This window comes from Myxocyprinus asiaticus, chromosome 11 (genome assembly GCF_019703515.2).
Source record: "Myxocyprinus asiaticus isolate MX2 ecotype Aquarium Trade chromosome 11, UBuf_Myxa_2, whole genome shotgun sequence".
In the NCBI taxonomy this organism is placed as follows: domain Eukaryota; kingdom Metazoa; phylum Chordata; class Actinopteri; order Cypriniformes; family Catostomidae; genus Myxocyprinus; species Myxocyprinus asiaticus.
The window spans coordinates 33,451,232-33,478,769 of NC_059354.1; the positions used below are offsets into that span (position 1 = coordinate 33,451,232).

The following is a 27,538-nucleotide window of genomic DNA, read 5'->3' on the forward strand; positions in this document are numbered from 1 at the left end:
TATACATATATATTTTTATATATTTGTTTTATTTATTTTATTTGTTTATTTTTTTCCTTCACCTGTACTTATCTTTATGATTGTATTCATACATTTTTTGATCTTATTGAACATTTATATAGAAAACACTCCACAGTTTTACCACCATTTGTGGACTTTTCAGACGGACCCTTACCACACCCTCCACAGTATTGGCACATGTGTGTTTTTTTCAGACGGTCCTTTACCCACAGTAGGCAAATTTTCCAAATTATATAAATGTTAAATTGGCGATTTGGAACGATTTCACCGTGACGCCATCTGACCAGCTTAAATACGGGACAAGTCGCGCATCATTTTATCTTTAAATACGGGACGATCCCGTATTTTACGGGGGTGGCATCCCTAATGTGTAATGCACTGCAGAAAAAAACAAAACAATGAACAGTCCTTTTAAGCACACATTGTAAGTGGAGTTTATATCAGTGCATGAGTCTTCATTAAGTTATGCTCTTTACATTATGTTTGTGAGGTAATAGTTTGACCGGTTGTTTTTGCCAATTTAAGCAGATTACTAGATCTGTGTTAAATATTTAAAGCTATAATTTTATATATATATATATCAGCTCCTGTTTTTTACCTCTATGTTGGTGTGCAGTCGACAAACTGTAGGAAAAAAGGTAGATCTGCTGTGTTCTTAGAACTAAAGTGAACAGATACAGTATGTTGACACGGTTTTTTATACATAAAAATGTACAGATGTCATTGAAACTCATTATTATAAGACTATTATTGTTGTATTTTGATAAAAGTCATGCACAGCAGCTCACAAACTGTAGGGAAATTATAGATTTTCTTTGTTCTTATCATGCTTAAAACCTCTGATAATGTCTCTTTGTAGGTCTGTAGACAGAGAAATTTTAAAGGATTACAATTTTCTTTTGATGGTTGATTCAGTGACTAACTCATTTCACACATGACACTCGTTTGTCACCACCTTCTGGCATCACCAGAAATGGCCACTGAATCATTAAATGTATCTAAACGAATTTTGGTGATAGTAAAAACACTCGAGCTACTTGGATACATTTCAATCTCACAATGCACAAGCACAGAGTAAAAAATAAAAATTGTTTGTCATTATTGTAATTGATTAAATAATTTATACAGGACCAGCTTGTGCTCATTATTTTATTGTCATGTGTGAAACAGAAGCAAGTGCTCCACAAGATGCCCTTTATTTTTGCAGCAAATTTTGCAATTATTTTGCAATACTTGAATCTTTAAAATACTACAAATATTAAAAGTAATACGTATATATTAATATAATACTTATATCATTCTTATATATTAATATATACTGTAATATATTAATACTGCACTGTAAGTGTTGGGTCTGTGCGAGCCACCTACTTTCAGCTGCCAGTGATTTTGTGGCACTGACACATGCCGCTGCATTTTGATACCATCAATAATCCGTTTTTGAACACATTCGTCTAAGACACTTGAGAAGTCAGCAGCACATACACAAAACTTTACTGTGCTGTAAAAAGAATTAAGAAAATGAAAGGTAAGTGGCTTGTTTTAAGTTGCTACTGTCGCTGTTGTTTTAACTAATCGGATTATCTACAGTTGAAGTCAGAAGTTTACATACACCTTAGCCAAATACATTTAAACTCAGTTTTTCACAATTCCTGACATTTAATCGTAGAAAACTTTCCCTGTCTTGGGTCAGTTAGGATCACTACTTTATTTTAAGAATTTGAAATGTCAGAATAATAGTAGTTTTTTTTTTTTTTTTTTCAGCTTTTATTTCTTTCATCACATTCCCAGTGGGACAGAAGTTTACATACACTTTGTTAGTATTTGGTAGCATTGCCTTTAAATTGTTTAACTTGGGTCAAACGTTTTGAGTAGCCTTCCACAAGCTTCTCACAATAAGTTGCTGGAATTTTGTCCCATTCCTCCAGACAGAACTGGTGTAACTGAGTCAGGTTTGTAGGCCTCCTTGCTTGCATACGCTTTTTCAGTTCTGCCCACAAATTTTCTATCAGATTGAGGTCAGGGCTTTGTGATGGCCACTCCAACACCTTAACTTTGTTTTCCTTAAGCCATTTTGCCATAACTTTGGAGGTATGCTTGGGGTCATTGTCCATTTGGAAGACCCATTTGTGACTGAACTTTAACTTCCTGGCTGATGTCTTGAGATGTTGCTTCAATATATCCAAATAATTTTCCTTCCTCATGATGCCATTTATTTTGTGAAGTGCACGAGTCCCTCCTGCAGCAAAGCACCCTCACAACATGATGCTGCCACCCCCATGCTTCATGGTTGGGATGGTGTTCTTCGGCTTGCAAGCCTCACCCTTTTTCCTCCAAACATAACAATGGTCATTATGGCCAAACAGTTCAATTTTGTTTCATTAGACCAGAGGACATTTCTCCAAAAAGAAAAATCTTTGTCCCCATGTGCACTTACAAACTGTAGTCTGGCTTTTTTATGGCAGTTTTGGAGCAGTGGCTTCTTCCTTGTTGAGCAGCCTTTTAGGTTAAGTTGATATAGGACTCACTTTACTGTGGATATAGATACTTATCTACCTTTTTTCCTCCAGCATCTTCACAAGGTCCTTTGCTGATGTTCTGGGATTGATTTGCACTTTTTGCATCAAACTACGTTAATCTCTAGGAGACAGAATGCGTCTCATTCCTGAGCGGTATGATGGCATGGTGTTTATACTTGCGTACTATTGTTTGTACAGATGAACATGGTACCTTCAGGTGTTTTGAAATTGCTCCCAAGGATGAACCAGATTTGTGGAGGTCCACATTTTTTTTTCTGAGGTCTTGGCTGATTTCTTTTGATTTTCCCATGATATAAAGCAAAGAGGCACTGAGTTTGAAGGTTGGCCTTAAAATACATCCACAGGTGGTACTCCAATTCAGTGCACCTCCTATCAGAAGCTAATTGGCTAATTGTCTGAAGGCTTGACATAATTTTCTGGAATTTACCAAGCTGCTTAAAGGCAGTTAACTTAGTGTATGTAAACTTCTGACCCACTGGAATTGTGATATAGTCAATTAAAAGTGAAACAATCTGTCTGTAAACAATTGTTGGAGAAATTACTTGTGTCATGCACAAAGTAGATGTCCTAAACGACTTGCCAAAATTATAGTTTGCTAATATTAAATCTGCGGAGTGGTTAAAAAATTAGTTTTAATGACTTTAACCTAAGTGTAGTAAACTTCTGACTTCAACTGTATTAGCTAATGAAAGAATTATCATTAGCTTATAATCATTAATTGTCCTTAACACCGTTTCAAACCTTGCCATTTTTTCCAGGTGGAGAAAAGAGATCATTCAAAAATATTTCCCCGTGAAACCTATCATGTTTGATAGTGTATTGCTAAACATTTTTTCCTGGTGGAAAAAAACATCTTAAGCTGGTAGCTGTGTTTTGAAACATGAAAGCTGGTCGAAGCTGGTCATGAGCTACCAGCTGGTCATACCTGGTCAAGCTGGTTTCTGGAAGATGGTAGCTGGTTGACCAGCTCATGACCAGCTTAAACCAGCTAGCATGTTCCAAAACACAGCTACCAGCTTAAGCTGGTTTTTCCACTTGGGTATGGTTATAAATATAAAGTTACCTCATCTATTGGAGTATTTCATGGTAATACCTGATTTATTCTTAAAATTGCCATAAACCTGAAGATACTATGGATTTTTTTCTTTGGCATGTCAGTCAGCGTGAGAGCCCTGAGTCTGGATGGGGACCACTTCATTCTGTGGTAAGTGTAAAATAATGAGGTGCTACAAAGGGGTTTGAAATGTATGCTGTATAGATTAGTCGGGCTCTTATTGCAAGTCTGTTGCATGTTCATGTAAAAACATTAACATTAACTAATTATCTCATGTGTATCATTTGTAATAGTACCTGTGAATTCATCAACTTTTAACAATTTACCTCGTAGGACATAAAGAAACTTGAAAAAGTTATTAAAGTGCATCACTGGTGACTTGGATGCATGCTGTTTCTAGAAAGAAGGCCAAGAGCAGACCTTCATTTTTAAATCACGCTGGGATTTTAAATAAGTTCACTTTTATTTTTATTTTTTTTATTTTTTTATCTCACATTAACAGGTCATTGTATTCAAGTGTTGTAAGGATGTAGTGTGATGCATGTTTAGGTTGGCTGCACTCTTGTTCTGTTGGAGTTTGTAGAGCCGAGGAGGGCGGGGCCGGGCTGGAATGAGACACACCCGGTCCCCAATCAGCCTGATGGGGCGCGCGAGGGATAAAGGCGACCGGGGACAACAGCTCGAGAGAGAGAGAATTACAGACAGCTGTGTTGTGTGTTGTGTGTTGTGTGTTGTGTGTTGTGTGTTGTGTGTTGTGTGTTGTGTGTTGTGTGTTGTGTGTTGTGTGTTGTGTGTTGTTTTGTGTTTAAGTTGTTCATTAAATTATTATTTATATTATTAAGCCGGTTCTTGCCTCCTCCTTTCCACTGAACCCCCTTACAGAGTTACTGAGAGTAAGATGCAACACTACAATGCTGGTGGGTAAGGTTCACTGTACAGCATGGGTTTAGATCATGGTCTAGCTCAGAAACCTTAAATCTGCCACTTTCCTGTCAAAGCTCTAATGGGCTTTAGCATAGTATGGTTTAATTTATTTTAACCGGATGAAACATAAATGCATGCAAAGAATGCTGCATTGACCAAAATCAATTTACAGTAAACTTTCTCGTCTAGTCACTAGTTGAGCTTTACAGAAGTAATAATAAAACTTTCATACCCTGTGGATCCAGAAACTGAAAGAACAGAGAGCATTGTGCCACTAACACTAACTGAGGTACATTCTAATGGTTTATGGAATTGACGTCTGAAACCAAACATACTTCTGTACTGTATGGCTCTACAAACTGAAAGAACAGACAGCTCCATTATCTATAAATCTAATAACTTAATGGTTTCAACCTGAAAGAATTCAACTTAATTCACTTTAAAACATTCAGTCTCTTCACATTCACTGCTTTTGTAAGTGTATAAAGAAGGTTAATGTTGTGAAAGTTTCTAGTTTGTAAATATGAATGCCATGAAATTTCAACATACAAATGAGGTTCATTTCTTTGTTATGTTTGTTTTTTACATAGATTTTATCTATGAGGAGATGCTGTGATCTATGAGACCCAGAAAGTGGCCTTCCTCACACCACCAGCTGTGATGTCAACATTCAAGACTTCTTCTAGAAGCAAGTTTTTTCCAATGCTGTTGGAATCCAATGGCAAAATATCAGGGATGCTATCATGTGCATTGTATGTTTTTTTTTTTGGTTTTTTTTGTTTGTTTTTTTACCATATTTAAGTGTATTTTCTAGGGTACCACTGTGAGACCTCTGCTGACATTAACATGATGGCATTTTGTTTTCCACTTATAGAGAACACTTTATTTTATGTTATGTTCTTGGTAGTGCAAATCTAATACAACCTGTTATGTACAGTGTAAATACAAATCTGTTATGAACAGTGCAAATGTTGTTTTTTTTTTTTTTTTCTCAGAGGAATGAAATGGCAGAAGAAGTTGGATGTGTTGGATAAATATAAGAAAGATTAAACTGTGTATTGCACATAGTTATTGCTCAATGGGGCATTTTAACTGTTCATGAGATGGATAGCCTGAGGGAAAAAACTGTTCCTGTGCCTGACGGTTCTGGTGCTCAGAGCTCTGAAGCATCGGCCAGAAGGCAACAGTTCAAAAAGGTAGTGGGCAGGGTGAATGGGGTCCAGAGTGATTTTTCCAGCCTTTTTCCTCATTCTGGAAGTGTATAGTTCTTGAAGGGGGGGCAGGGGGCAACCAATAATCCTCTCAGGACAGTTCGGACTGCTTTGTAGTCTTCTGATCTGTGATTTCTTAGCTGAACCAAACCAGACAGTTATTGAAGTGCAGAGGACAGACTCAATGAGTGCTGAGTAGAACTGTATCAGCAGCACCTGTGGCAGGTTGAATTTCTTCAACTGGCAAAGGAAGGTCAACCTCTGCTGGGCCTTTTCCACAATGGAGTCAATGTGGGTCTCCCACTTCAGGTCCTGTGAGATGGTAGTGCCCAGGAACCTGAATGACTCCACTGCTGCCACAGTGCTGTTTAGAATGGTGAGGGGGGTCAGTGTTGGGGTGTTCCTCCTAAAGTCCACAATCATCTCCACTGTTTTGAGCGTGTTCAGCTCAAGGTTGTTTTGACTGCACCAGACAGCCAGCTGTTTAACCTCCCTTCTGTATGCAGACTCATCGTCATCTCGGATGAGGCCGATGACAGTGGTTTCATCTGCAAACTTCAGGAGCTTGACAGAGGGGTCCTTGGCGATGCAGTCATTGGTGTAGAGGGAGAAGAGTAGAGGGGAGAGCACACATCCCTGGGGGGCACCAGTGCTGATTGTACAGATGCTGGAAGTGAATTTCCCCTGTCTCACAAGCTGCTGCCTGTCCGTCAGAAAGCTGGTAATCCACTGACAGATAGACATGGGAACAGAGAGTTGGTGTAATTTATTCTGGAGAATAGCTGGGATGATGGTGTTGAAAGCCAAACTGAAGTCCACAAAAAGGATCCTTGCATATGTCCCTGGTCTGTCCAGATGTTGCAGGATATGATGCAATCCCATGTTGACTGCATCTTCCACAGGCCTGTTTGCTCAATAAGCAAATTGAAGGGGATCTAGAAAGCCAAACCTGATTGTAAATTCATGGCGGCAATTGTCCTTTTTCTCTCTTTAAATTTAGTTGTAGCCACCACTCTACATAGACTCAGAAGACTTCAAGCACACATTGGTGATCAAAATGAGATCTCTTAACCACACAAATATAATGAAAAGTTAAGCCTATGTTGTTTAAGCAAAGTAATAAAAGACCAACATGGATTATTAAATGACAATGGCTTTATTACAAGAAAAAAAAAATCATGCATAATGCGTATTACAGCGGAACATAAGATGTGCTTTATACAATATGTCAGCGCGCATTCACTACTTTTGACTACACCGGCATGCATCACTGACAGCATCTACAGTACACCTTAAAATACAGCTTCATGTGTCTGTCGACCAGATGTGCCACAAATTTCAGTGGCACATGCCTCTAACGACTGGAAATGCCACAAAATTCAGTGAAACGTGCCACTAAAAACAGGATATGCCACCGGATGTGCCACAACTTCCAGCGGCATGTGCCAGTGGCACCAAAACTTAATATGCCATGCCACTAAATGTTAATACCCCTTCTCAAAAATTGTGCATCAGTCATTGAGTCCATGAGTGCACCACTACTTCTGGGCTTAAAAGATACATCTATGCAGAACTTTTTATCTTCTCTTCCATGTTCTAGTTAACGGCTGATGTGGCCCCTGTACTAAAATAAATGCACACCCCTGCTCTATTGAATATTTAAGACTAATACTGTAAATTGGCAAGCAGATATCCTTGAACCCCAACAAACACACAGAAATCACTGCATTTTGTAAACGCACAAAATGCTTCATCAAAACTTATAAACGTGTATGATTTTGCAAATCAGTATGTCCTAATCTGCAAGGCGCAGCATTTTGCTGTCATTTTCAGCAACAGATCATGTGAATAAAAAAAAACTGAAGCAATAAATGTTTTGTACATAAAAAATAAACTTTTTTTAATGTTGTTTTAGTAGCATTTAAACATGATTTAATCTAATAAAAAATTTGTAATTTCAATACATCTCCACTTTATACAGAGCACCCCCACTATTTTCAGAAGCACCCTCAGTGATTTTGATCTGGAACCGGTCCTATCCACAGCAGTTATCCACTAGTCCAAACACAATTTTATCATTATAAATGTACGACAGCAAACAGATAACGTTACTGCAGAAGTTATCATTGATAATTAACGTTAATCTAACATTAGCTAAGTTAGGTAACGTTAATGTTATGTAACGTTAACGTTAGCTAACAATTTTAGCTGTCAGTCTCTTTGCTTATGTCGACTGACATATCCGGCTGCATTTTGTTCAAAACAATGTAACTAATAGCTAATTATCTAACGTTATTACCAGCGGCTCTGACAATTTCAGTAACTATTTTCAGCATCTGAGGAGCAAGTTGGCTCATCATGTAACGTTAGGCTATTTGTAATGTTAGCTAATCAAGTTGAAGTAACGCTACTGTTTCAGGCTTAATGTTTGTACCCTTGATTTTCAGATCAATTTTTTCAATTTTTCAATTCAAAATCATTTTTAAATATTTCAAGAAGAGAGAGCAAAATCCACCACCAGATGAGGAAGAAACAGCTACAGAGGTAGCTATCTAGGATAGCAGGCATAGTTAGATGGCAAGTCAATAGCCAAACAGATTATTCATAGGCGTTTGGAGTGACAGTGGAATTTTAACGTTACTTGTTTCTTTGTAGCAGAAGAGACAGCAGGGGCAGCAGGAGAGACAGCCTCAGCTGACTCTCATAAAGGGACAGACATTCAGAGAGGTGCAGCAGGGCAGGTACTTCCCATAGGGGCAGCAGGGGAGACAGCCTCAGCTGACTCTTATAGAGGGACAGACATTCAGAGAGGGGCATTAGGTCAGAGTAGTTTCAGTTAAGTTTTTGAACTGCATTAAACGCCATCTCGTTTACCATGCTTTGTGGGTGTGACTTTTTTTTTTGTGTCATCACCATTTATATCTATAAAACCAATGTGTTTATGATTAAATTACTACTTGAGCACAAAATTGTTCATAGATAACTTTAAAATGTACAACATTTTCTTATGGGAGAGCATGCCCCCCTAGAGGATCCGAGGTCCACCCACCACAGTCTCACAAAATTCTATGGTAAACTCTGCATAGTGATCTATAATGAAGAAGAATCCATAAAGCTTAAAAAAAAAAAAAAAAGAATCCATAAAGCTGACGTCTCTCCAAAATAAATAAATAAATAAATAAAAAAAAAAGGTAATGACAGTCGAAGTAGTTTCATAGTAACAAGAGATTTAACAAGGTGAAGACACATGCATATTAGAATAACCAAAATATGAAAGAAAAATACATGTATATATATATATATATATATATATATATATATATATATATATATATATATATATATATATATATATATATATATATAAAATATTAGTGCTTTTACATGGTGTGCTCGAACAAATTTAGCTGTAACCTTTACTAACTATGCCCTGTAGGTTGCGCAGTCTGGGCAACCCAATCCTGCATCCCGTGACAATTCTGCGCACGCAAACCCTCTGCATAATTAAAACACTGACGTCAGTGGTTTCACCGTGCGACTGACGGAAATGTGAACCAATCAGAAGCCACAACACAGCATCATCCAATGGAATCTTAGGGCGGGTTCATGAGAGGGCTGGTCTTTGAGAAGCGAAAAGCAGACTCTTCGACGGGAGAAAGCGAAAGAGGTGAAGTGAAGATGGCGAGAGGTTCCCGGTGTTTGAGGAGAGCAGTAGCGGAGTGTATCAGACATTTACCGTCCACAGCCAGTCGAGAGACACCGGGAAGGAATGGAGTGAGGTAATTACCGACGGGTCAATGTTTCACAGTTTCTCTGTGCGAATAAATGAAGATCGAGGTGATCAGTGAAGTATCTCGCGAGCTGCTAACTTTAGTAGGACGGTAGCTTCGCCCTTATACGTTGTCTTACAAATTGAAGTTCAGCTTGACTAACTTGTGTTAATAAAGCACTTATTTGTTGTTAAATAATTAACTAACCCTTTTGACATGCTCAAGTAAGTCAGTAAAAAAGCCGTTTTCAGAATTTAGAGAGGGAGTCACAAAACTGGTTGCCAGATGCTAAGTGACGGTGGCAAGGTTAAGATATTATGTAATTGGCAAGGCATAGAGTAGAAGGGCTTTTCTCATTTTTGCAGTAGCTGATCATCAACTGCATACAGTTGGTGTTTATTCAGATTGAGTTATTTAATATAGCTGCAACTCAGATGCAACCGAAAAAAAACTTTTGTTGGGAAAACAAGAATACAACTTTTGGCACCCCCTCATGAAACCATAGATTTATTGTGAAGGTGCATTTATTGGCCATTCATTTCAAACACCTTTGCAGGGATGCTTCTCAGACCAGTTGTTACAAGAGTCTGCTGCAAATGTGATGTCACATGCCGAGCTGTGACGTTAGCACCAGTGATATCTTTTCAAACTGTGGCCAAGTGACGTAGTGTACCCATACCAAGTGCCATGACTACTTGGCTTAAGGCCATCTCAAGTCTCTGATGGTGACCGACCGTTCCGTCATGCGTTGCTGTCACTACGCTGTGCTAGACAGATCTTGGCAGTGCTTTCTCCACCACTCTTTCCATTGAGGATTTATTGTGCCATTTATAGACCAAAGCCTCATCCCCTTACGTTTCAGATATGTGGACATGTTTGATCAGACACATTCTGATGAAATGAGGTGTCGCCACTGTCCTTGACCTGGCTGTAGTGGCCATCGATCTCACTCTCCTGTGATTTGTGTCTGGGATGACATATGGAGGGCAGGTGGGCATGTCATGTGTATAGTAGAGTGTATAGTATATTTTCTTTTAAACCGTGGTTTCCACCACATGATTGCACAAAAAAATGTTTTGTAGTCATGATGCACTGTGCAAGGAGTACATCAAATTAGACTTCAATAATCAGAATGAGCTTTATTGCCAAGTATGCTAACACATACAAGGAATTTTTCTTGGTGACAGAAGCTTCCAGTGCACAAACAATACAGCAACAAGACAGAGATAACATTAAGTATTAAAAAAAGTAATACAAAAGCCAATAAAAAATATAAGTATATATAGAAATAATAAAAAAAAAAATATATACACAATATATACTTATGGCCAAAAGTTTGGAATAATGTACAGATTTTGCCGTTTCAGAAGGAAATTGGTACATTAATTTACCAAAGTGGCATTCAACTGATCACAAAGTATAGTCAGGACATTACTGATGTAAAAAAACAGTACCATCACTATTTGAAAAAAAAGTCATTTTTGATCAAATCTAGACAGGCTCCATTTCCAGCAGCCATCACTCCAACACCTTATCCTTGAGTAATCATGCTAAATTGCTAATTTGGTAATTGCCAAAAAACTGAAGATTTCATACAAAAGTGTACACTACAGTCTTCAAAGACAAAGGACAACTGGCTCTAACAAGGACAGAAAGAGAAGAGGAGGCCAGATGTACGACTAAACAAGAGGATAAGTACATCAGAGCCTCTAGTTTGAGAAATAGACTCCTCACATGTCCTTAGCTGACAGCTTCATTGAATTCTGCCCACTCAACACCAGTTTCATGTATAACAGTAAAGAGAAGACTCGGGCGCAGACCTTATGGGAAGAATAGCAAAGGAAAAGCCACTTTTGAAGCAGAAAAACAAGAAAAGTTTAGAGTGGGCAAAGAAACACAGACATTGGACAACAGATTATTGGAAAAGTGTTATGGATCTTAAACCCATTGAGCATTTGTGGGATCAGCTAGACTGTAAGGTGCTTGAGAAGTGCCCGACAAGACAGCCACATCTATGGCAAGTGCTACAGGAAGTGTGGGGTGAAATGTCACCTGAGTATCTGGACAATCTGACAGCTAGAATGCCATGGAGCTGCAAAGCTGTCATTGCTGCACATGTTTTGATGAGAACTCTTTGAAGTAGTTTAAGAAGTTCTGAACATTTTTTTTCAAATTGTAATAGTAATTATTCACGTTATTAATGTCCTGACTATACAGTGTGATCAGTTGAATGCCACTTTGGTGAATAAAAGTACCAATTTCTTTCCATAAGAGCAAAATCTGTACATTATTCCAAACTTTTGGCCGCCAGTGTACGCATGTACAAATACAAATCTGTTATATACAGTGCAAGGGAATGTAATGCAGAAGAATAAACTTCTTTACACCACACGTGCCATGGACTGTTTGTGTGGTCTAACTATGATACTGGCAGAGACGGCAGCATGAAATATAGCAGCGCATTCCCGCCACCTCAGTCTCTATCTCATAAGACGTAGTCCAGCGCCGCAGCTACACATTGCCATGTTATAAGCTATTCCATTCCCCTCCATGTTGTTTTTTTTTTTTTTTGCTTAATGACGCAACATCTTTGCTATACCAACCAATGCAGATATTCCAGAAAATGAAGATAGCCACGGGACACTCCAATCGAATCTGATCAGTTGCGATACATAGTGTGGACAGTCAATCATAAAGATCTGATTTCCAACGGATACACAAAAAATCAGATTTGAACTGACAGTCTGAACATAGCTAAAGGTTGTTCACACAGGCAGAAAAGATCCAATTTATTGGCCTATCTGACACATCCGTTTAGGTTTTTGTAATCTGAACAGGACAAAATCAGATAAAATCTGATTTTTCAAGACTGATCCAAACCACATTTATAGGTGATTTGGAATCCGATTAAAATCGGATTTTTGTTAATGTGTCTTAGTCTGAACAGTCAGGTCGGATTTCATGTGTTTTTTTTCCATCATTCGTTGTGCGCAAAGGGTTGTTTAGTCAGGTTTCGCGATGAGAAGACATACTGCGTTCCAAATGGAATAAATGATGCCTTCACAGGGCACTTTGAAGGGAAAACAATAATGATGTCAATGCTGTGTGATTGTTTTAAAAAACAAATACTTAAAAATGATTGTTTTATTTCACCTTTTAGCCCTCCGGCAGTGGAATGTACAGTCGTTGAGACTGTAATGATCACTTTTTTTTTTTTTTTTTTTTAAGTAAATCATACAATAACAATGACATGCAAAACATAATATATATTAAAAAATCAACATTTAAACCCCACAACAATAAAACAAAATCTTGGGTAGGCCTAGCCCACCTTTGTCTATCGGCCTATGTAACTTATTGAAATGCAATCTGGGACATTTACCATTCCAAATGAAGGACTTCGCTATGCTATCAAATTGCTTGAAATAAGAGAGGGGGACATCTACAGGGAGAGATTGTAGCAGGTAATTAAATTTTGGAATACAATTCATTTTAATAACATTAACCTTCCCAATCATCGATAAATGTAATGAAGCCCACCTGCCCACATCGCTCAAAAACCTTTTTATTAAAGGGTCAAAATTAACACTAACTAAATCAGACAAATTTGTCCCCAAATAAAAAATCCCCAAATACTTAATGCCCTGTTTGGGCCACTGGAAGGCACCCGGCTGGAAAGCCGTTACTGGACAGTACGCTGTCAGAGCCAAAGCTTTGGATTTAGACCAGTTGACTTTGTATCCTGAGAACTTGGAAAATGAATTAATAATTCTGTGGAGGCAAGGCATAGATCTAGTAGGTTCAGAGACAAATAATAAAATATCTGCGTAAACCAGAAGCTTATGCACCACGCCTCCCGCAACCACCCCTGGAAATCATCCTCCTTTCTTATCGCGGCTGCTAATGGTTCCAGGGTAAGACAGAACAATAATGGGGAAAGAGGGCAACCCTGCCGAGTGCCCCTGTTCAGAGTAAAATAATCTGAAATTAATCCATTTGTTTGTACCGCTGCTACAGGGTGTCTATAAAGTAACTTAATCCAACCAATAAATGTACTCCCGAACCCATACATTTCCAAAATCTTAAAAGATAATACCAATCTACCATATCAAACGCCTTTTTGGCGTCAAGTGAGATGGAAGCGACCGGAGACTGATCATTTGCTACTGACCACATGATATTGATGAGACGCCTGATGTTATCAGAAGAGCTGCGGCCCTGAATAAACCCCACCTGATCTATAAGAGATGTCATAACCTTACTTAATCGGTTAGCCAAAATTTTTGACAACATTTATACATGTAGTTGGATCAGGGAGATTGGACAGTAACTTTTACACTCGCTTGGATCTTTGTCCTTTTTAAGAATCAGACTGATCTGGGCTTGTGTCATGGTTGGATGAAGCTTTCCATTCTTTAATGATTCAGTATAAACTTCTAACAAAAGTGGAGACAGTTCTGTAGCATAGGATCTAAAAAATTCTGCGGCAAAACCATCTGGCCCCGGAGCCTTGCCAGTAGGTAGGGACTTTATTACCTCGTCAAGCTTCTCCAAGGTTATCTCAGAATCAAGAGCGTTTTTTTTTTTTGCTCAGTCTTCAGTTTAGGAAGATCTAATGGTTCCACAAAGTTTCTAATATCTTCATCAGTAGACGAAGACGTGGAACTATAAAGGTCAAGATAGAACTCTTTAAAGGCATTATTAATATCAGTGGCTGAGGTAAAAATTTCACCACCAGCAGATTTCACTGAGGGAATGATAGAAAGAGACTCTCTCTGCTTTATATATCTAGCCAAAAGCTTCCCTGCTTTGTCCCCAACTCAAAGTATGACTGTCTTGCCCTGAATAACCAAAACTCCACTCTCTGCGACAAAATAGTATTATATCTATATTTCAATCGGGTCAATTCTCTGAGGCCATCAGATGATATACAGTGCTTCAGCTCTGCCTTGGCACTTTTAATATTCCCTTCCAACTCCACGAGTTCTCGTGCTTTGGATTTTTTGATGAATGAGGCATACTGTATGATCCGACCCCTAAGAACCGCATTAAGTGCCTCCCAAGCCACGCCCACAGAGGATACCGAGGACCAGTTGGTCTCTATAAATATTGATTTCAGTCTTTAACATTTGTTGGAATTCAGGATTTTGCAAAAGGGATACATTAAGGTGCCAACTATATGATTTATTTTTCTTTATATGTGGCAACACCTCTAAACTCACCAGGACGTGATCTGAGATGAAAATGTTTCCAATTGAGCAATCAACAACAGATGAAATGAGGGATTTGGATATAAAATATATATATATCTATTTTAGAATAAATCTTATGGACTGATGAAAAAAATTTATAGTCTCTACCAGATGGGTTCAAAAGTCTCCAAATATCTGTAAGACCAAGATTTTTACACATCCTGTGAAGCGTCAATGTTGCTCTAGGGGGCTTAAACACTTTTGCTTCACTATGATCAAGGACTGAGTCCATCAAAAGATTAAAGTCTCCTCCCAATATTATATCATGAAGGGTGCCATCAGCTTGCAACATCCCTTCAAGATCTATAAAAAAACCCTGATCATCAGCATTAGGTGCGTAAATATTTGCCAAAATCAGACTTTGCCCCTGAATTTCTGCTAAAACAATAATGACTCTTCCTAATTTCATTAAACTGTTTGAGACATTTGAATTGTAAATGTTTATTTATCAGTATAATGACTCCCTTGCTCTTACTTGAGCCAACACTAAAGAAAACATGTCCACCCCATATCTTCCCAAATTTTCAGCTTCCTGCGGGGAAAGATGCGTTTCTTGAAGAAACACTATATCATATTTCTTACGTTTAAGAAAATAAATAACCTTCCTTCTTTTTACGGGGTGCCCCAACCCATTCACATTCCATGTGGAGAGAGATAGTACACTCATATTAACATTTGACATTTTGATATAATAGAAAAAATTAATTGTGTGCCAAAGACAAAATTATGAAGACCACATTTCAACATTAATGCAACAATAAAACCCAAACTTCCCCCCCAAACAAAACAAACAGAAAAAAGAAAAACGTTTGCATTAACCCCACGCACGACAGCGCAAACCGGCGTCAATCCCTTTAAACTCAAAGAGTCCACGTATGCCTACGAGAGCCCCCGCGACAACTTTGCCATCGGTTTGCTCAATTTTGCCTCACAAATTTGTAAGGCAAAATTACATAACATCAAATATTTTGTAAAACAAACCCCAGCCAATAGGCAGAATAAACACAAAGAACGTGTAGATTCATTCACAGAACTGTCTCGAAGGTGTGTCCCTTCACAAAACAAATTCCAGCCGATATAAAGCCGTTCAGTTTCCTCGGACAGACAAACGAATCTGCAGTGAGCCAGCTGATGAGTGCAGCAGATGACACAATCATTCCAGTGTCCCACGAAAATACTCCACAAATCATACTCCAGCCAACAGGAGGCATAAGCACAAGGAACTGACAGATTCATCCATAACTGTCCCGAAGTAGTGTTGTTTAACAAAACAAGCTCCAACCGCTAGGCAGAACCAGCACAAAAGGAAACGAAACACACATCCCGGTTCCTCGGATGGTCAAGAGTCAATTCACTTGGAGGCCGCATAAAAGTATATCTCATGATTTACACAGTCCGCCAACTTTATAAAAGACATCCTTTGTGTGGGCATGTAGATATTTTGCGGTCATCCATAGTGTCTATTCTCAATCTGCCCGGGAACTTCATTGTAAAAGTGATCTTCCGTCAATGCAAAAGTTTCTTTAAGGAAAAGTGTTAATCCACAAAACAAAACAAACTCCAACCACTCGGCGGAGCCAACGCAAAAAGAAACAAAAATGGCACCCAGCTTCCTCCGAAAGCCAGAGTATGTACAGTGAGTCAATCCACTCACAAGAAAAACACCCAATGGTTACTCGCCCATTGTTTCAATAAAAGACATTGCCTAATTGGGACATGTAAATACTTTGCTGCCGTCCCTGGTGTTTATTCTCAGTCTGGCTGGAAACATCAGAGTAAAAGTGATCTTCTGCTGATGTAAGAGTTTCTTGCTTTCCTTAAACCGATCGCGTTTCTCTCTTGTCGAGTTCGCAAAGTCCGGGAACAAGAAAATATTGTAATTCTTCCAAGAAAGCTTACCTTTGCTCCTCGCATGGCGCAACACGAGATCTTTATCAGATGATCTAAAACATTTGGCCAGAATCGATCGGGGCCTTCCTCCCTCAGCAGATCTGTGAGCTGGGACTCTGTGAGCTCGCTCGATTTCTAGCTTGTGGCCTGTTATGTCGAGCAGACTCGGGAAAAGCTCGTCTAGGAATTTCACCATATCTCTGCCCTCCTCATGCTCAGGAATTCCAACAATTCGAATGTTATTCCTGCGGCTTCTATTCTCAAGATCTTCAAGCTTTTCAAGAACACGTTTCAAATCAACTTTGGTCGCGGACGGATTAGCGGTTAATTCCCTCTCTGATGCCTCCAAATAATCGATTCGTTTTTCAACATCTGTCACTCTTGTGACTAGCTCAGACAATACAGCGAGATCCTCCAAGTCCGCAAGTACCTTCATCAACATCACCGACATGTTGGACAGTTGATGCTGGATTCGGCTCCAACCAAATCGAGTCCCCGGTCCACAGGCCTGTCTGAGCTTTCATCGAATTTTGTATCGTATTTCACTGGATTATATCATGAAAATAATTAAAAAAATTAGCAAAGTGCACAGAGCTATCTCTCACACATCTGCCCTTCGCATGGCGTCACGTGGCTCCCCCCGGGATAATCACTTCTGAATGGAACGCACCCCATTGCGTGTATATGTTACAGGGCAGCCAAAGCAGTGCAAACCTCTTTTACAATAATACAGTGTTCCAGACAGTGTTAACGGTGGACTAAAACTGGTAAACAGTTTTTTTCCACTGACCTGCCTATCGTTTGTCCAGGGGTTGGTACACTACTGCTAGTCCCATTCGTAATTGAGTGTGTGCGTTTAACGTAGTCATCAGTATGTTCTTCTTTGTGTGTGTGTGTGTGTGTGTGTGTGTGTGTGTGTGTGTGTGTGACTCTGAGCTTACCTCGCTCTGTGACACCTGACCAGCTTTGTTGTGTTGTTGATGGGGCAGAGTTTCCCAACGAGGTACCTGACCAGCTCAGTCTTTGGTAATGGTTTAAAAAAAATGGGGTTTAAAAAGGTACACACTCCAAAAACAATCACATGACATGCAGTTAGACATCCACCTGGCGTGTTCTACTGCCAAAAATGTCTGAACTTTCCTGCGTCTCTTTCTGAGGGTGGCTTCCTTCCACACTGGCACGTTCACTCCAAGCGCACGCTCTCTTCGTTGGGCCTTGATCGATGGGGCCTCTGACACCACCCCTTTTACCTGTATCCAGGCAGGGAAGCTCCACCCTACCCCCCAGTGTATAGGATGTGTTACATGGAAGTATGGTGTCTAAAGTGTTCCCTGTCCGTAACAACAATCATTGAATTTTCTCACCCAAAGAGATGTGCTAAGGTACGGGAACACACATTATAAGGTATTGAATGTCTCACAGTAATATGGACGCTTGAGCATTTTGAGAGCTTCAATACAGGACAGAGGTCGTCTTTACGAATCTCACGGTCCGACCCTTTTATGCTTCAATATGGGACACAAAGCCTTCAATACTGTACGTTTCGCTGTCCACTAAAATACAGGACAATAGGCGTCCCGCATGGGACATTGTAATTTTCAGCCAAAATACAGTACATCCCAAGTTTGCATCGTTTCAATGACAACTAATGTTGATGTGCTAGCAAACACAACTGCAGTCTGTACAGAAAAAAAATCTGATCTTTGCACATAAAACCTACAGTTTGAACAGTCAGTCTAAAAAATCGGATTTTGCCTGCAGTGTAAACAAAGCCAAAGAGTGGTTGTTTCACCAATCCTCTGAATAAAAGTCTCTCTTGATTTAAGAGTCTTTATCTTGTTAATTGCAAATGGGTATCTAGGAATATACTTTGGTTCTCTCTACTTTTATCTAACAAATAGGAGTCATCTGCCCCCTAAGTCATCCAACAAGCAGACAAGGCCTTAATCATTGCACCAATCATTATAAGTAGGCTATACAAAGTTTTGTACATTGCTTTTCACTGTAGACTATCTCTGCTGAGGTATTGAGTATTTTTTGACATAGCTTCACCCTGTTTTGTAAACAGATATCTATCTTCTTGTGGGATTCTGATGACCAGGGTGCCACCCCTCTTCAGGGGTGTAACGGGTCGTGCTGTCTTGGCTCCAGCCAGGAGTTTCTTCAACCTCTCGGGGGCCTTCAACAAGAGGAAGGAGTATTCCGAACGACGTATTATTGGGTATGTTCCCAACCAAGTCGGAGATGATTCATGATCTGTTGCTGTTTTTATTTTTATTGATGTCCATGATAACTTTAGCCCCTATGCCCCTTAAGTGTGATGTTTATGTAACAGGCCATGGGAATGTTTATGGTGTCACAGTGTACTAGGGATCTGGGGTTATTGGAGTATGGATCTGTGCTGGTTATCTCAATTCATCACGAGTTACTTGGGAGCTGCTTTGTCAGCTGAAGCCTGAAATTTTAGAGCAGAGAGCTCGCTCAGTCCAGTTTCTGAAGATCAGCTATCCTGCAGAGTTTAGCTCCAGCACTAATGAAATACACAAGAACCAGCTTATAAAGGTCTACATGTTCACTTGAAAATTACAAGCAGGTGTGTTAGAGCAGGGTTGGAACTAGCCTCTTGTCGCTAGACTTGCAGGAAAAAGTCTGGTCCACATTATAGTTTAATCTGTCCAATAATCACCTATTTAGACAATTAGGGTCTGTTTGACAAACATGGAAAGCGACCAGCCACCATTATTATTGTTTTAATGTGCCATTTAGGGGTGGGTTTTTCGGACATATGTAGATATGATAGCACGATAATAGACAGACATGGAAAAATTAATTCAAATAATTGCACAGCAGTGGGGGCTACGACTGGGCGATATGGCTACAGAATTGATGTCTCTGTATTTTTCAGCCTATTGATGATATTCGATAATTATCGAGATATACTGTGTATGTACAGTTGAAGTCAGAAGTTTACATACACCTTAACCAAATGCATTTAAACTCAGTCTTTCACCGTTCCTGATATTTAATCGTAAAAAACATTCCCTTTCTTAGGTCAGTTGGATCACTATTTTAAGAATGTGAAATGTCAGTAATAGTAGAGAGAATGGTTTATTTCAGCTTTTATTTCTTTCATCACATTCCCAGTGGGTCAGAAGTTTACATATACTTTTAGTATTTTGTAGCATTGCCTTCAAATTGTTTAACTTGGGTCAAATATTTTGGGTAGTCTTCCACAAGCTTCTCACAATAAGTTGCTGGAATTTTGGCCCATTCCTCCAGACAGAACTGGTGTAACCGAGTCAGGTTTGTAGACCTCCTTGCTTGCACACGCTTTTTCAGTTCTGCCCACAAATTTTCTATTAGATTAAGGTCAGGGCTTTGTAATGGCCACTCCAATACCCTGACTTTGTTGTCAGGCCTCAGAGAGGCATTTGTTGGAAATATTTACAACAGAAAAGTGGGAAGAAAAGTGTTCATAAGGAAATTGTCCTAAACAAAGGGGAATCTGGCATTCTCGCAGTGCATGGGACTATGTGAAGGAAGGGTAGTGCAGAGAGGGTAAGGTCCAGGTGATAGTTGGCGGGGTCCGGTGGCTTCCCTTGAGCAGCGTGACTTCCCTGGGCCTCAGTGCTTGAGGGGAATAGCAATCTGGCATCCTGGCCCGTCGGCCGCAACGCATGCTCCAGTCCCCAGCTTTGCATCTAATTCATGCCATGAGTCCGGAGTGCAGGTCCGGTGATGCATCTAATTCGTGCTGGACCCTCCCCGCTCTGTTCTTTGACCTATGAAGACGCCAGTGAGTAGAGATTGGTCTCCTGAAGAGGGGTGCTCGGTTTTTAAAGGCAACGGTGGTGAGGCTCTCAATTAAGTTCAGGTGTGGCCCATCATGTGCTGCCAAGTGGGGTGGTGGGGGGGAGTCACTGTGCCCCTCCTCTCTCTTCTCTACCCACTCCAGTTGTGGGCCTGGCTGAAGAACAGCCCTCTGAAGAGGCAGGGTGACGATGATGCACGGGAGGGGTGTGTCGTTCCATCACAGCGTGCACATCCACTGTTGTTGTTTCCACCTTTTTCTTCAGGGTATCTGCGGGTCATTAAAAAGTATGAAAAGGTATCAAATTGGTGAAAATTCAGGCCATTAAAAAATAATTAAGAAGTCTTAAATTATATTTCCCAAGGTATTTTTTTATTTATTTTTTCCTCCTTGGGTTGTAAGGTTGAATAAAACCTTCCACGCCTTGCAGATAGCAGAGAATAGAGTAGGCACGCGTTTCTCACTTGGTGTGTGTGCGCGCGATGCACTGATCCTGTGAGTGCTGCTCTGGGGCTCAAGTTCATCCCCATTCATTTTTCTCCATTGTTATTTCATCATTAACAGACTGAGCTATTTCATGAGAGAAGACGCATTTCAGTAAGTTGTACCATATCTTTCAACATACCTTCTGGACATTCATGTTTTTTTTTTTTTCATGCTATAAGTTGGAGAGAGGGAGCGTGTTGTGCCCTGCTCTGTTTGAATGGCCAGCTACTGCAATCTGTCACACGCACCATTAAAGAGTATAAATAAAACATTTATTGTTTGAATTTTGAGATAAGTTACATAATTTGAAAGCTGAGACAAAAATGGTATTTCTACAAAAAACTACATCTGACTCAAATTATGGAGCATGTCACAGTTTGTGCATATGTAGCTGTAACTGCCGCTGTCCTGTGCTTTCAAAATAAAAGTCCCACATTGAATGAACTCATTTTAAAATTAATACAAACATGAATTACAATGTAAAAATAAAATATTTTACAACACAGATTATTTTAGGATATCCTGCAATATAGTGCTTTTTTTTTAGGTGATAATGTGCACTATCTTGTCCACGACAGTTCCGCGTAACTGGTGAACACTGGACGCCTCTTTAATTTCTTAAACACTATTCAGTGGCGAACTCGGCGGATGAGTGGCGGCAGCCCCAGTACTCGTGGTATGGCCCTTTATATTCATATGCTTTACAAAAAATACAAATAATAAAAGATAATTTTTTTATTATTATTATTATTTTCTCCCCAATTTGGAATGCCCAGTTCCCAATGCGCTCTAATTCCTCGTGGTGGCATAGTGACTCGCCTCAGTCTGGGTGGCGGTGGATGAATCTCAGTTGCCTCTGCAACCCATGCATCTTATCATGTGGCTTGTTGAGCACGTTACTGCATAGACATAGCACGTGTGGAGGCTTCACGCTATTCTCCGCGGCATCCACGCACAACTCACCACGCACCTCACCAAGAGCGAACCACTTTATAACGACCATGAGGAGGTTACCCCATGTGACTCTACCCTCCCTTGCAACCGGGCCAATTTGGTTGACCTGGCTGGAGTCACTCAGCTCGCCCTGGATTCGAACTTGCGACTCCAGGGGTGGTAGTCAGCGTCTTTACTCGCTGAGCTACCCAGGCCCTTAAAGATGAATTTTAATATCTGCTACATAGCTAATAGTAAAACTGTACATATTAAACACAGTATATATGCAGTTTGGAACAAAAGACAACTATGTTTGTGATATCTGGATAATATATATCTGATATCTGACGGAAGCACTTTCCACCACTGAGAAACAGAGAATGTGTATGATTGAGAAGGTTGAAAAGGGTATTAAAAAGTATTAAATTTGAAATGCTTATATCTGCAAATACCCTGTTCTTGCACTTCTTTGTGAATCAAAGGATCTATTTTGAGTGATGCCACCTTGTGGACCCACTAAGAAGTGTAAATAATTCCCTGCGCATACTATGTATTCAGAATACATGCAGTTATAAAACCGTGCCACACGTGAACAGTACTCGAGCACTCTGTTGATGACGAAATTGATGTCAGGCATCCTGTACGCATATGCTAAGCGTTCGCGCAAAACCGAAGTATACTTTTGCCTTTAGGTTTAGGCTAGATTTGAATTAAATTCTACAGGAATTGGATCTCCCGGGGGGTAGTGTGATGTTGTGGTTAAAGTCAACATGAAACGAATATTTACCCCATTTACATTTCATAATGCTTTTTTTTTTTGGTCTTAAAATGTTAAAAATTAAATAGTCTTCACAATCTTTTATCAAAAAGTAAAAAGTTCCTCTCCTTCTAAAACAACTTTGCTTTGACACTGAAACCCACATTGCTCCAGAGTCAAAATTCCTGAAATAAATGTACTAAGTTGCTTTGGATAAAAAGCATGTGCTAAATGACTACTTATATCTCCAGAAGCAGAACTTAGTATCCATAGATCGATTGTTTTTCGAAAAGGTCATAGTGCACGTAATTTGGGAACTAGATTGTGGCTTACACGCAAACAGCAAAATACTTGAGTCATTTCTTTGAACGTTTGACCTTTTTATCTTTATCTTTAAGGTATCAAAATGCTTGAGCCTACAATGTGGCCACTTTCACATCTATAGAGTCACTTTGTGAACACAAAACTGACTAGATAAACAGTTTTTGACCTTCAGTCTTGATTGCGTTCTGCAATGACATCTAGCCGCAAATCAATCCCAGACTGATATAGATTGCAGTGATATCTGATTGGTCGACCAATAAAAACAAGTTTCAGTGAAAGCACCAAGTCCATTCTCATCTTTAGCAGCATTCTTTTGTTTTTGTGGGTCACACCTGTACAGTGATGGGGTTCAGCATTGTATTTAAAGCATCCAATATCCTTTCCAACAGGGAGGTACAAGTTTTGAGCCGCCATGAGTCCATAGTTGGATTTATAGAAAAGGTCATTGTACTGTACAGACTACAGCTGCAGAGTCAGTGAGAGGTGTGGTGCAACGACTTGAGCTCAGGTATGGTAGTTGGAAGGTTTATGAGCTATGACCATTGTACCCTTGAGCAAGGTGCTTTACCCCATGTTACTTCACTTAAATAAGTGTGCTGCAAGTCCCTTTAAACAAAAATTACTATTTACTTACAGAGCCCTTATCTCTCAAAGAGATCTACTACCAGAATATTTATTTTTATTTTTTATTTATTTATTTATTTTTTTCTCCTTTGTCACTGGACCTCATTGTATTAACTTGCCTAACTATCTTCACTGTGACATTAAGTTTCTCCATGCAGGAGATGTATGAGGTTGTGGCCAGAGTAGAAGATTACCTCCAGTTTGTCCCCTGGTGCAAATGCTCAGATGTTATATTCCGCCGCTCTGGATTTTGTAAGGCCAAGCTGACAGTGGGCTTCCCCCCTGTGGTGGAAAACTACACCTCCCTTATTACTACAGTTCGCCCTCATTTGGTCAAGGTAGGCAGTGGTGTATTGTTCACTTTGACCAGCGTTGAGACTTGCAGTTGGAAATATATATATAATTGGAGTGATAAATGGATGAATCAAATGTATTAGCTTTGTCATTTCAAACTGCATTTTTGTTTTGACCTTAAGGCAGCTTGCTCTGATGGGAAACTTTTCAATCACCTGGAGACGGTTTGGCGCTTTAGCCCTGGCCTACCTGGATACCCCCGTACCTGCACCCTTGACTTTGCTGTGAGTACTGCAAACAAAATCTGTAGTTAGTTTCTCATCTTGAGAAGCTGAACTAACTTTTAAATTCTTGTAAAATATTAATGTTATATGTAGAAGGAAACATATGTGGATGATACACATAAATATAGCTCAACATCGACTGAAGTGTATATAGTAGTGCTTGTTAAGGCAAGCATCTTTATTATTATTATTGCTCATATTTGCGGTAGTGGTCTAGTATCGATTTTTACTTTCGGAATCCTTCTGCCGATCTCTGTATGAATGTCAAAGTGAGACTGTCTTTGAATCAGTGTTAAACTTCTACCAACATTTAATTGCCTACTTCTGTCTCTTCCTAGATTTCCTTTGAGTTCCGCTCTCTCCTGCATTCTCAGCTGGCCACTGTTTTCTTCGATGAGGTGGTGAAGCAGATGGTGTCAGCCTTCGAGCGGCGGGCGGGCAAGCTCTACGGCCCGGAGACACAGATCCCACGTGAGCTCATGTTCCATGAGGTCCACCAAACGTAGTTCATTCCACGCCTTCAGACTGATGCGGCGTGGGGGATGGGGGTGTTCAGGGAATTGGGAATTGTATTGAAAGCGTTCAATTAGAGTATTATAAGGACAGTAGAGAGAGGGGTAACTCTGTGTGCCTGGATGACATCAGTGCCTAGTCTGAACAAAATTTATTTTAACACTTTATGCTAGAAAAACTTGTGGCTGGATATTTTCTTGGGGGTTTGATTGTACCCTGGTGAGTCCTGCCCCACTACCTCCATGTTAACATTTTAGGAACCGCTCTCCGTATGGAATGGCACCTGAAACCATATTTTTAATACGAGGACCTTGAGATGGTTTTAAAAGCAGCTGCCAAAAACAATTATAGCTTCATGAATGGCACAAAGGTCATGGCTTTCTTTGAAAGGACGATATTTGAGACAATTTTAAAGTGCATTAAGATTTCAGTGTCCAGAAAGGTTGCCATTAAACAGTTTGTGTTACCGTGAATGGTAAGAGTTGTATTTATTGAAAAGCTTATAGATGATCCTTTATGATTTCAAGAAAGGGACAAGGAGACACTTGAGTGCATGTGTCATGTGCAGAAGACTGACTGTTGCAGCCAAATGCAATCAGGGTATCAAGGCTGCACACAGGACTCTGTCTGTTGTGTTCTTGCGTACCAGCTCAAAAAAAGGCTTGAAAAAACAAATGCTAAGTGGCTGAAAAAAGAACATGTTCCTAATGTTATGCCAATTCGAGCTTGGTTGCTTAATGAGGAACAGAGAAGTTTTTTTTCCACAATTTATTTTTTATTCACTTCTCAAATATGGAAGTGCACAAAGTGAAATCTTATTTGACTTTTAGGTGTCCAGATCAAAGACTGCTTTTCTCTGCTAGAGGTGTGCAATATATTTTGTTTAACAGAGTGCTCACCGATCTACGATATCCACTGCTTTTAAAAGGGCCCAATCTGGGGATGGAGGGAGTACTAACTCTTTACCAGAGCTCTCATCTGATTGAGTCAAAACAATCTTTAAAGATTCTAGTCCACACCCTGTGTGCTTCCTTATGCTTACTGCTTTTTTAATGAGAAAGTTACATTTTATTTATCATTATCATACGAACATGTATACGTTGTCATCCTATATTTATGTTGGTTATGGGTAAACCACGTGCAAATCTGATGTTAGACCATGGACTAAACTATTGTGCACAACTGAGCTATAAACAAACAATTTTTTTGGGGGGGTGTTTCTTGGTCTTTTTTGTTTTAATTGAGTTGTTTTTATGAGTGTGTTGTGGGTGAATATATATATATATATCCTGCCTGCATGGTTTATAAACTATTTTTATATGTAAACCCTAGTTTTGTCAAGTGTGGTTCCTATGAAGTGTTTTGTTTGTCAGTGTCTTGTTCAGACTGGCTTCGCACTTAAAATAGGTTGATCATGTGAAGGACAATATTTGAAAGCTTCCAAGTAATTCATGTTATGACCCCTAGTGGCCAGTGTCAGCTCTAGGGTTTTATTACCTGTTTGTAATACTAGCATACGGTTTATTGTGCAGTATACGCTGCATGCTGCCTGATATTTTAACCTTTTAATTCATGGGTGTTCTGCCAAACATTATCTATCCACTTATCACAAATGGATCTACAAAATGCATAGTGTGTAATTCACAAAGCATTTTTAATACAATTAGAAAATACTGGAGTAGAATATATGCTGTTATATTTTGGTGTTTTATGTTTTTAAATATCAAAGAGATGATGCAACAAATGATAGAATGGGATTCATTACTTCCACTGGTGGCCAAAATTTTGGAATAATGTACAGATTTTGCACTTATGGAAAGAAATTGGTACTTTTTATTCACCAAAGTGGCATTCAACTGATCACAATGTATAGTCAGAACATTAATAACCTTTGTATGAAATCTTCATTCCTCAAAACAATGATTGACTGATGAGTTTCTAGAGAAAGCTGCTTCTTTTTTTGCCATGTCTGACCTAATATTGACCTTAAGACATGCCAGTCTATTGCATACTGTGGCAACTCAAAAACAAACACAAAGACAATGTTAAGCTTCATTTAACGAACCAAATAGCTTTCAGCAGTGTTTGATATAATGGCAAGTGATTTTCTAGTACCAAATTAGCAATTTAGCATTACTCAAGGATAAGGTGTTGGAGTGATGGCTGCTGGAAAGCCATCAACACTTCATGGAAAGCTGCTGGGCCTGTCTAGATTTGATAAAGTACTTTTTTCAAACAGTGATGGTGCTGTTTTTTTTTACATCATTAATGTCCTGACTATACTTTGTGATCAGTTGAATACCACTTTGGTGAATTCAAGTACCAATTTTCTTCCAAAACAGCAAAATCTATATACTCTGGCGGCCAAAAGTTTGGAATAACGTACAGATTTTGTTGTTGCAGGTTTAAATCAGCGAATTCTGCACAATAATCATCTCAGAAATAGATATTGCCATTTTGCTTTTTTTATTTCTATAAAATGTCTTGACTCCTGGCAGTCCCATCAAAGAAGTTAAAAGTGATGATAAAAACATTTCAAATTCTGGTTTAATCACTACACAAGAATAGAAGGTTGAGTGCATCGCGGGATACAATATGTCATGCAGTGTGATGGTGTATTCTGCACATTTTGGCAAATGAAGGTCATCAGAGTACTCTGTGTATATAGAAAATTTGCATACTGCAAACAGTATCCATACTGCAAAAGTGGCACTAGTAGTATGGTAGTACGCTATTAAAAAAGTAGCCTTTGATTAATTTATGCAGCTAAGGAAAGATTTATTTCAAAGAAACATTAATAGAATGTTGAAGTATTTATCTGTAACACATTGAGTTATTAAAATGTTATTA

General features: G+C 39.3%; 1 protein-coding gene across 1 annotated transcript; it reads left to right on the forward strand.

Moving 5' to 3' along the window:
* Window positions 1–9,386: 9,386 nt before the first annotated feature.
* On the forward strand, window positions 9,387–26,014 carry LOC127447957 (coenzyme Q-binding protein COQ10 homolog B, mitochondrial-like). The gene is made up of 5 exons (XM_051710214.1): window positions 9,387–9,529; window positions 18,731–18,883; window positions 23,743–23,935; window positions 24,074–24,175; window positions 24,514–26,014. Exons 1-5 carry the CDS (start codon window positions 9,429–9,431, stop codon window positions 24,679–24,681), a joined length of 717 nt encoding a protein of 238 aa, XP_051566174.1. The 5' UTR covers window positions 9,387–9,428; the 3' UTR covers window positions 24,682–26,014.
* The last annotated feature ends 1,524 nt before the right edge of the window (window positions 26,015–27,538 follow it).

Bases quoted from the DNA above. Each gene is read 5' to 3' on its own strand.
- LOC127447957 (XM_051710214.1), top strand. From the start codon at position 9,429: ATGGCGAGAGGTTCCCGGTGTTTGAGGAGAGCAGTAGCGGAGTGTATC. The intron at 18,884-23,742 runs GTATGTTCCCAA...TGTGACATTAAG, and splicing joins TCCGAACGACGTATTATTGG to TTTCTCCATGCAGGAGATGT. The intron at 24,176-24,513 runs GTGAGTACTGCA...GTCTCTTCCTAG, and splicing joins CCTGCACCCTTGACTTTGCT to ATTTCCTTTGAGTTCCGCTC.